Raw genomic sequence first — 11255 nt, 5'->3', positions numbered from 1 at the left:
CTTCACATTATATTAAATTACTTTTCTCAAAGTCTGGAAACATTTCTGTCAAAGGTATTCATTTTTTTCTTCTCTCTCTTTAAATCACAAAGCAAAATTCCACTGTCTCCCCCCCCCCCCCCACTTCTTTAAAAAAAAAAAAAAAGTTGTCGAGTTTTGCTTTTCTATTCATTGCAGTCCTGGCCAAAGTAAAGCCCTCTTTCTCAATGACGTCAAGATCTTTACCAAGATTAGGCTTTCATTTCTCTATTGCAGCAATTAGCCAGGGAATGTATAAAAGGCTTCAGGGAGACTCACTGGGCTGCAGAGAGAGGCACTTTGCACCACAGACAGATAGCAGGAAGGAAAAGCCAGAGGGAGTGAGGCCAAGGAGAAGATTCAGCCGCTTCTGGGGAAGGGAGAGGGTGAGACAGGCTGGGAGAAGAGCAGAAAGTGTGTGTAAAACGGAGTAAAGAAAGAAAAACAACAACAACAACAAAAACTACCCTTAAAGCACATTTTTATAAACGGGCAATTTCAGAACTGGCTACGTTTAAAGAACATAGAGGCAAAGAAAAGCTAAAGCAAATTTTGCAACCTCTTGCCACAGTCTCATAGGTGCTTGGAAATGAAAGTAGAACTGCTTGTCTTTAACGGACTCAGAGAGGAATAACTGGATTAGGGACAGGCACGCCAGTTTTTTTTTTTTTTTTTTTTAAACATCTAAAATCCTGAAAAAAAAAAAAAAGGCAGCAGCTCCGAATTGAATGAATTGATGGGTACACTCCAACTGCTGGGCCGGAGAGACTGAACTTGGTCTTGCCATTTCTGCTTCTTTGAAAGAGGAGACAACTTGGGCTTCCTTTTAATTTAGTTTTTCTCCTTCTCCCCCACCCTTCCCCCTTACCTCCCCCACCCCCTCTATTGCCACCCCCCTTTTAAATAAGAGGGTGAAGGGGAGCCAGAGCGCACAAGGGAACTGACCCAGGAGGCAGAGAAGATGGGCATCCTCAGCATAGACTTACTGATCACACTGCAAATTCTGCCAGTTTTTTTCTCCAACTGCCTCTTCCTGGCGCTCTATGACTCGGTCATTCTCCTCAAGCACGTGGTGCTGCTGTTGAGCCGCTCCAAGTCCACTCGCGGAGAGTGGCGGCGCATGCTGACCTCAGAGGGACTGCGCTGCGTCTGGAAGAGCTTCCTCCTTGATGCCTACAAACAGGTGAGCTGCGCTGCAAAAGCCTTCCTCCCCAGGTCAACAGGGGCTGGGGCAGCTGGGACTGGAGGTCATTAGGGACATGGGGGTGAGAGCTCTGCCCCTCTATCTGGGAACCTAGTGGTTATGCTCACATTAGCCAGCTGTGTTTACTTCCTACACCTGTCACACACGTTAAATCGGGGGATGACAGGCATTAGGCCATAATGACCCTGTGTGCGTGTGTGTGTTGCGTGTGTGAGTGTGTGAGAGAGAGAGAGAGACTTAGTAAGGGGTTTCTCTAATGACGGTCATTAATGTCTTGCTGCAATTTTGGAGTAGAGGCTATTTGTGCCAGGAGAATAACTTTGGGAAAAGTCAGGAAATCTGTGTGTGGGGGGATGGGACTACTGTATTTATTCTGCTCTTGTCATAAATCAGAATTTTGATGTTTTGCTTGATGCGAGGCTATCTCAGGAGCATTAGGAAAGGCAGTTCGAAGGGGTGGACACTGAAAAGCAAGAAAAGAGAAAACGCTACTCAAAACTCTCGGGGAGTTAATAATATGGTCACAGCAAGTGTGATCGGGCGTAATAGCTGCTTCGTTTCTGGTAGAGGTAAGAGTTAATGAAAACAAACTTGTGTGCACCATCTTCCGCAATGATTTGGATTTGAACCCTCCCGAAACGGCAAACTGGACAACTGAGTCCCTAGTTAGCAGAGACCAGTTTGCAACGGTTGGGTCAGAGAAATGGCTGTCAGAAACCCAGACTTTGGAAGCGAGACCAAATATGCTTTTGTTTCTCAAAAGTAAAATAAGTTGTCTTAGAAAAAGAAGATGGGTCTACGGTCCATTATAATCTCAAAGCTGTTAGGGGGTGTGCTTGACGATTAGAGCAGTGGCCTCGCTTACCTGCAGAGGTCACGTCCCAGGGACTGCTTTCTCAAAGCCAGAATTCATGATCGTTGTTTCTAAATGAAGAATGCTGGAGCTTCAGCCTTCCTGTTGTTTGGAGATATTGGTGGAGCACCCTTAACTCAGATCTTAAGGGGCAAAGAGGAACATTTTGCCACCGATCCTCGCCCCTAGAGCCATTTGATTCCAGAAGGTGCCTGGGCTTAAGGGGAATTATTAACTCATTTGACAAAAGCTGCTCTCAAGGCAGACAGTCTTGGTTTTCCCTAGCAGTATTGGGGACTTTGCCCAAGATGCCAGGGAAAGGAGTCTGAGACGAAGGTGGTGGCCAGGTGTTCAAGGAAAAGGTACACTGTAGTAGGGCAGGAACTACCACCGCCATCACCTGTTGCTGGAGAGTCAATTCTAACTTATGGTAACCCCATGTGTGTCAGAGTAGAACTGTGCTCTAATAGAGTTTCCAATGGCTGATTTTAGGGGTGCTCAGAATAAAATAGGGGAAGGGAATGGGTCCTCCATAAATGACCACTAGAAAAATAAAGCTGTGCACCCGGAAAGGAAAAGAAGTAATTTCTAGTCACAAAGAATCCAGGCAGGGTTGTTCCACTGAAAATCGATTACATGTTCAAGAAGAAAATACCAGTTTTGAATTGGGAAAGTTTTACTACAATGCATGTTTTTATAATTGAGATTAACCTTCACGAGGTTTATATTTGCTGTCCCAAAGACATGTGACTAGCAAGAGCTCTTATTAGTAAGCTAACGTAGCTTTATAAGAATATGACTCAATGTTCAAAGTTCTAACAGTAAAAACTCATTATGTTTGGGAACAGGAGTGGGAGATGTGAAGGGGAGATATTGAGATGACCATTTCAATTCCACAAATTTATCAGTTGAATGTGAAATGTTTCTGTTGGTTTTGGGGGTAGGGATTTGAAGGTGGGTAGAGATGAACACAGGGGCCCTGGTGGTGAAATGGTTAAGAGCTTGGCTGCTAATGGAAATGTTGGTAGCTGGAACCACCCTGGAGATCTGCAATCTGCTCCTGTAAAGATATAGCCTAGAAAACCCTATGGGGCAGTACTACTGTGTCATATGGACTCGCTATGTGTAAAAATTGACTCAACAGCATCTATCAATAACCAGGAATGCACAGATATGTCAGGCGTATTATTAATTAGGAAGTGCCACCACCCTCATATTGTGGGTTTTTTTTGAAAGACAGTTGACTTTAGCCTATGGGGGAAAAAATCGCTTCTTGGGAGAATTTTACTTATGTGTATAAATATCTTATGTAAATGTCATCTCTCCCATAAACAATCAGGGCTGTAATGTTATCCACAAATGTTAAGTGAGGTTTTTTTCTCCCCATTAAGCAGTTTATTGAAATAAAAATGGAAAAACAAGTTGCCTCCTTAATAAACTTTCTTATTTAATTTTTCACAAATGTATAGTGTTTCATTCTGTTGTAATATTTTATTATTCATCTTCCTGGAATTGGGAAGGATGAGTGATTTGTTTTCTCCTTTTGCATATGGTTTGTGTGTTCCTTTCCCGTATTTCTTTGTCTCTTGTCTTCAAATTTGATTAGTGAACAAGCTCATGACTGACAATATTATTATGTTTCTTTTAATGATTTATATAATAGCTACCATGAGAAGAACCACTTCAGTGACCCATGTATCCAGACACAAGACTGGACTGGGTGTGTAAGATGAAAACAGTGCATACATAGCTTGCGCTGAATTTTGGTCGCCCTCTTTCTCCAAGTGTGGCAAGGGTGGTGGTGGCTGTGGTGGCATTTGAGGGTCACTCAGATCCTCTGAAACAGGTTGAACTACTTGATGGTTCTTGTTATCTGTGCCACAGTCTGTTAGGTGTCTCCATTTCCAGAGACATATTAGAGGAGATTCTATTTGAAATGACATCACAGTATTTCAGAATCCTGACTTGCGTTATTTTGGAGTTGCCACCCCAGAAGCAAAGTTTTCCAAGGATATGGGGTGTGTGTACCTGTGACATAATTAGACATGCCATTTTAAATTTTCCTTGTTGAATGTCAGATACTTGGGAAGATAAAGTAGAATAGAAGTTTTATCCCTGTGTTTTGTCCCTACAAGAGGCAACCAAAAAATTAAAATAGAACAAGATAAAACAAACACGTGCTTGTTAGAATGCTAAATGGGACTTAAAATTAACTTTATAAAGAAGCTTTTAAAGATAATTTGGGTTCAGTCAGAGAGAGTTCCATATGCATAATTTTGATTGAAAAGGAGTTCTGCAGAAACTCGCGATTCCGAGGTAAATAACAGATATTTGTTATTTGAGCTCCCCTAGTTTTTTTTAGTCAGTGTCATGCATCTGAAACACTGCCTCCTTGTGCTGGTGCCCAAAGACTGAAAAATGCAACCAATAAGCAAACTGCCCTGTCTGGGAGCCTGGCTCCTACCTAAATGAAGTGTAAAACACACTATAGATGCTGACAAGTAGTTTAGCTTCTGCACACTGAATACTGCAGTGGCACAGAAAACATATTCATTTGAACATATAATTTTGGTTTTGAAAGGGTCTCTTTAACATTCCCCTCCTCCTCTTCATTCACCTCAAGCCTTTTGACACTAGTGTCTACAATGGAAAATAGCCCTTTTAAGAGAGAAACATTCTCAAAAGTACACAAAGAAGGCCACAGCGAGAACTTGTCCATCATTTGATTAAAACACTGGGAAATGATAGGGCTTAGAGCTATGTTTTTAAGGTACAAATCTGAAAGAGAGCAACCGAAAGGCCATAGAGCTCAGAGGAAGGAGTAGGTAGCTTATTATTCAACTCAGATTTTATTCAGTCAGTACGAATGTAAATGGTTAAATGGCCGCTTCATTGTCTGACCATGTTTGTAAGGACATTAATGTAGGCTGGCCATTATGTCAAAGAATTTGAAAATCCCTGATAATTAATAAAGCCACTTCCGGGCTTTGAATAGCAAGAAGTGTGTGTGAAAATTCTGCAGCTGCACCTCACTCCCAATTTTTATCATTTGCTTTACTTTCTAGCGGGAGATTAGGTCATGTTTTGTCCAAAAGCCTTTAAAAAGAAAAAAAGTTATTAGTATATACTCTATTTTCAGCTTCCACTTGTTGAATGGTTCTTTCTTTTTTTTTCCCCCTTGCCCTGCATTTCACAATCCAGACACTGAAGCAGCGTTATCCTTTTCCCCTGCGGTGAACGCTGTCAGAAAAAGAATCCCAGCATCGAAGCAATGAAATTTATATATAGGCAATATATGTATGGTCATTTTCATATTTATAAATATTGCTGTAGCAACATTTAAACTTGGCTCAGCGATGGCCCCTGTTGTGAAAGTGCAAACCCTGAATTTATCTCCTTTGTTGGTGTTCTGCTGCTGTTGATTACAAATGCGTAAGGAAGGCCAACTGTAATAGTTCAGAGGAGAGAGAGAAAAGTCAGTGATGACGGTATCACATTTTACGCATGTTCTTTCTGATCCGTGTAAAATAAAAGGACCCTTTGAGAACATCGGAACTTCAAGACCGATGATGCTTGAATTAGTGGAAACGATGCTTCTTGTGTTTGGGCATTAAACACTGGGCAGGGTTCTCTTTAGAGAGACTAATGCTGGCAGGGAAAGAGGTACCGACCTAATTACTCTTCCGCAAGAGTAAAAAATGCCTTTTGAATGCCTCTTTGGCAAATATGTCTCATTAAGGACAAAAACCAAACACAAACCCTCTAAGAAGGAGAAATTAAGATGATAGGTAACTTGTGGCCAGGAGACTTTCTGTGCCACTGTGGGAAATTAAAACAAAGTTAGGGAGTACCAGGGGATAACTTGTTTTTGTTGAGCTTCTTTCCTCAGCCTAAATGTTATTATGGGACCAACTTTATTTTCTTCATCATTTTGGCTCTTCGTCAAGGAATGCTTTGCTCTTGGGGAAAGCAAAGAACCTTCCACCATTGAAGACTATGATGATTCTCACATTCCATCTCCGTAGGGTGCATTACAGAGCAAACCAAGAAATTCTGCCTTTGAAACTCTGGTCATAGTAGAAATTAAATGTTCATGGCGATCAAATGGGGAGATGGGAACACAAACAATAATGTCCTTTTAAAAGGTTTTTTTTTGTTGTTTTTTTAGTTTAAAGAAAATAGTCATTCTTAAATTTTCTAAAGTGTTTTCTTATATTTATTGTTGCCAATTTTAGCAAAGATGAACAAATTTTATGATCAGAGCCCTGTTGGTGCAGTGGGTAAGCGCTCGGCTGCTGAGTTGGCAGTTCGCACCCACCAGCCACTGCAAGGGATAAAGATGTGGCAATCTGCTTCTGTAAAGAGCACAATCTTGGAAACCCTATGGGGCAGTTATTTTAACTGATCTACTTAAAAAAAAAAAAAAATCTTTTTTCTTTTACTCACCTGTGGGTTTATGAATTGTGTGTGTGTGTCCCTTCTTGGTTTAATTAGGTTATTCAGTCCAATGAATCAGGACTAGTACAAGGCTCAACTGATCTGCTAAGATTAGCATCCATGGGTCAGTGGCCTGCAAAACATGACCACACGATTGTTCATAGGTCTCTACAATGACTCCAGAAAAGTAGATGCATATTTTCACCTACCAAGAACCTGTAAGTCCATAGTCCAGAGATTATTTTTCTCTGTATATGGGCTGCCTACTTAATTTTGGCTGCAACGGCTAATGAATTCAGACTCATCCATCCCAAGCATTCAGGTATTTATGTCACAGTATGTCGGAGAAAACAGCACAACAATTTTGTTAAAAACAACCCTCCTCCAATCATTATTGCTATTTTAAGTGGGGAGGATCTGAAGAAAAGATGATAGTAATGCTATCAGTAAGCTAAATCTACAAAGAACTGCAAAAAAAAAAAGAACCCATAGATTAAAAGCCTTATAATATTTTCAAATGTCATCTTTAAAGTGTATTTTAATACTTCAGATATGAGTGTAGCTCATATTAAAATAACCAAGTTAAAAGTAGCTTATTAGATTTCTCTATCTGGTGTCACTAGCAAATTAACCAAGCAAATTAATAGAAGTAGAATTGTGTTTTTCTCTGGTGGTGACTGAAAACAAATGTACTCATTTAAATCACCAACAGTTTCCTTTTCTAAGAAAGAAATTTCTTAATGTCTGAAAGAAAACTAGAAGCTCTTGTTTCCAACCAGCCCTGCTAGGATTTTTCAGAAGGGAGAAAGGACTTCTTTAATTCTTTCTCTCTAGTTAAAATGAGTTATGTATTAACGTTAGATAGAAGCTTCTGAAGAAAAGCCCTTGAGTGCTATATGTTAGTTTGGATTGTTGAGTCTTTAGCAATTCACTTCTAAATGACTTCAGTGAACAGCAGCATTATATGTGGATATATTTAAATGAAGAAATAAGTCGATCCAGTTGGTAGTATTTTGTAATATTAAGCATATTGTGTAAAAATCAATTGTACTTCTGTAAGTCGTCCCTAATGTTATTGGCTTTGATTAAACCATTGTAGAAGATCCAATTGTGTTAATTCAAACTGAAGTAATTGGCTTTTTTCTGTTGCCTGCTTTTTATTATCAATTTACACATCCAAATGTCCACAAACTGTTTTTCAATTTGTAGTCAACCATTTAAACCATGTGCAGTGGGGGCACAAGGGATAATTTTCTTCTTGACCTCGTCTGCCTGCAGATTTTAGAATTCAGAGGAGCTTTCGATTTAGAAATGAGAAGTTGTTAATAAAATGTGTGGAGTCTCTGGTTGGCACAAATGGTTAAGCCTTTGACTACTAGCTGAAAAAATTGGTGGTTTGAACCCACCCTGAGGCATCTTGGAAGACAGGCCTAGTGGTCTGCTGCAGAAAGGTTTTCTGCCTTGAAAACCCTATGGAGCAGTTCGAACTCTGCACTCGTGGGGTCATCATGAGTCAGAACTGATCTTGACAGCAACCAACAACAACAATAACAATAGATAAAATATATGGTATAAAAATAAGTGGTTTGTGACTTTCTAGATAAACAAAAAACACATGAGAAATGAAGTAGAATTCTGGAGTAACTGTATGTATATGTATGTATTCATGGGAATGGTGAGGTTAGTCATCATAACTGTCAGTGTAAGCAGGGGCAGTAGGAATCTCCAGGGAGAACACTATACTGGGGAGAGCTTAAATCTCTCAGGCCAATTTTTTAAAACATGGAATTTCCCAGGAAAGATGATATTCTGTTTTACGTGGTGGGTGGCATGTAATAATGGGAATGTACACCCATACATTGATTTCCAGTGTACCGGGCTGTTTTCTTCCTGTTATCTCCCATTAACTGTATGAAGAAGACAGGTATTATTATTGTCCCTTTACAGGGAAGAAAACTGAAACTACTAGGAGGCTAAGTGGGAGCAGTCCTTCCTGTAAATGGAGGACCCCTGGTTTTCTAGCTCTGGCCAGCAAAAGAACCCATCATTTTCCCTTGATTGAGATGAAATGAGTTAGGATCAGGAGAGAAATAGATGGTCCTGCCTAAGTATTTTTGAATTCAGAAAGAGGCACTCTGTCTTAAGACCCTGATAATTTGTCTTCATGTGGACCATTCACTTTTAACTTTTAAAATGAAGTCAATTAATCATTAGTTATATAATGTGTGCTAAGCATTGACAGCAAGGTCAAGATAGTAAAGAATATCAGCCTCAACTTAATTATGAAAAGAATTAACTGTAGTACCTTCAGTGATGAAAATAATTACCTTCAGTTTCTATGCAGAATGAAAACTCTTTTATTCTCTTTCGGAACATTTTTTATATTAGCTGTCATGATGCCTCTTTACGCAAATCAATATATGTTTACCACATGCTCTGAAGGAAATACCACATTTTATTAGAGCCGATTGTATTTATTTGGAATGAATTGAAGCAGCAATGTGTTTAATGTGGCATTCTGTCTTTTTTTTTTTTTTTTCCTTTACCATCAGGTGAAATTAGGTGAAGATGCTCCTAATTCCAGTGTGGTGCACGTCTCCAATTCTAAAGGAGGTGACAATAGTGTAAATGGTGCCCAGGAGAAGACAGCTGATGGAGCACAGTGCCACCTTCTTGACTTTGCCAGCCCTGAGCGCCCACTGGTGGTCAACTTTGGCTCAGCCACTTGACCTCCTTTTACTAGCCAGCTGCCAGCCTTCAGCAAACTGGCGGAAGAGTTCTCATCAGTGGCTGACTTCCTGTTGGTCTACATTGATGAGGCTCATCCTTCAGATGGTTGGGCAGTGCCTGGGAACTCCTCTTTGTCTTTTGAGGTGAAGAAGCACCGGAACCAGGAAGACCGATGTGCAGCAGCCCACCAACTTCTGGAGCGCTTCTCCTTGCCGCCCCAGTGTCGTGTCGTGGCTGACCGCATGGACAATAATGCCAACATAGCGTATGGGGTAGCCTTTGAACGTGTGTGCATTGTGCAGAGACAGAAAATTGCTTATCTGGGAGGCAAGGGTCCCTTCTACTATAATCTTCAAGAGGTCCGGCGTTGGCTAGAGAAGAATTTCAGTCAGAGATGAAATCTAGATTAGCTGGTTAAAGGTATGATTGCAATAGAACTTATTATTTAAAAAATATATATGTAAAAGAAAGAAAACTAAGAACTGAATCCACTATTTCAACTGAGTCCCATTGCATCACTGAAAGAAAGGAACTTACATGTCAGAAGAACACCTAACATCTCAATACTTCTTTCACCATTCAAATGGTGTTTGCCTAAAGAGCAGCCACTGCCTCTCTTCCTAGTGGAAAGCTTTGAGTGAAAAGATCCCAAGATGGAGAGGAAGAAACCCTGACTCAGCATGTTTTCATTCTGCCTCGAGAAAGAAGTGATATAGCTGATGAATGCTATGGGACAACAAGAAAAAAATTAACTGAATAACTGCTATGTTAGGAAAGCTACTGTTTATGCTAGGATAAGGAATATTGCCTAGGTTTTATTCAGCATGGGTAGAGCCCAACTGGGAAATCTCAAATACTTACTTATAATGAGTCCTTGAGCTCAGGCCACGTGGTGTTTATTTAACATGTTAGTGTAGTTTCTGCTGTTCAGGTTTCTAGTATGCCAGCTCTCTATGCCAACCTAAATGCTTAGAATCGACAAGTGTACTTATAGATACCAAGAATGACCCTTCAACCTGGAAGTTTAGTATGATCATCTAAGATCTGAGGGTTACTTTCTAGGCAATTGGAGAAATGACTAGAAGTAAATCAAATTTACAAGCTAGGAAGGAGGATGCAGAAAGATTGGGAGACCTCATAAAGTTTCACCTTGAAACTGTAGAGAGTGGGACTAATTCGTTAGCCACAGAAATACATAAACAGACCCAGCCCAGAAAAAGAAGCTCAACTAAAAATAGCATAGAGAATACACATGTCAAAATAATGTGTTTATCATGTACTCTTAGATCGAGGGAGAAAGGGGGACTGAAGGGAAAAAACACACCTTTATTATTTGTATTTATGAATTTTTTATGGAAATAATTTTTGAAACATGTATGTGGTGTGCTTAATACCCCATGATACCTATTAAAGGTAAAACCAGTGGGTCCAGTGGTGCTGGTCTATTCCTCTCCATTCCTAAAACTATGATGTGGTCCCACTCATTCCTGATCTTAGTCTCTATAGCAATGTTCTCTCCAAATGTTGAACTGAAGAGTGGAGATACATATATATATATATATATATATATATATATATATATATATATATTCTCAGCTACTTGTGGGATGGGTAACCTGGCCATTCAGCTACAGTCCTGCTTTCCTCCAAAAGTAAGTGAGCTGTAATGAATGATAGGCACAAAAAAACAAGGTTTTTTCCATTGCAAAAGAGTGAAAGAGGAAGCTAGTTTGGGATAATTCCCATCAGTAATTTGGGGTGCTTTGATATAATAAAACTCTGTATAGCATGGAATTTGGTACAGTGGAATTTCCATCAACATTTGAATTTGTACTTGGGTCTCCCTTGTCCACATTAACTGAGGTCTAGTAATCTAAGGCTTCTAGAGTAGCCTAATGGTGTATATAGGGTCACTGTGAGTCAGAATCGACTCGATGGCAATGGGTATATATATATATGCACAATTAGGCTATTCTAGAAGCCTTAGATTATTAGACCTCAGTGTGTGTGTAT

The 11255-nt window shown here is 40.0% G+C and overlaps 1 protein-coding gene across 1 annotated transcript; it reads left to right on the top strand.

Moving 5' to 3' along the window:
- The first annotated feature begins 316 nt into the window (after nt 1-316).
- DIO2 (iodothyronine deiodinase 2) lies at nt 317-10786 on the top strand. The gene is given in 3 exon segments (XM_049898864.1): nt 317-1201; nt 9065-9635; nt 9638-10786. Coding segments are annotated over 3 exon segments (816 nt in total). The 5' UTR covers nt 317-979; the 3' UTR covers nt 9661-10786.
- The last annotated feature ends 469 nt before the right edge of the window (nt 10787-11255 follow it).

This window comes from Elephas maximus, chromosome 10 (assembly GCF_024166365.1).
Source record: "Elephas maximus indicus isolate mEleMax1 chromosome 10, mEleMax1 primary haplotype, whole genome shotgun sequence".
Lineage (NCBI taxonomy): Eukaryota > Metazoa > Chordata > Mammalia > Proboscidea > Elephantidae > Elephas > Elephas maximus.
Note: the sequence above shows the minus strand (reverse complement) of the source record. Positions and strands in the feature narration are given on the sequence as shown.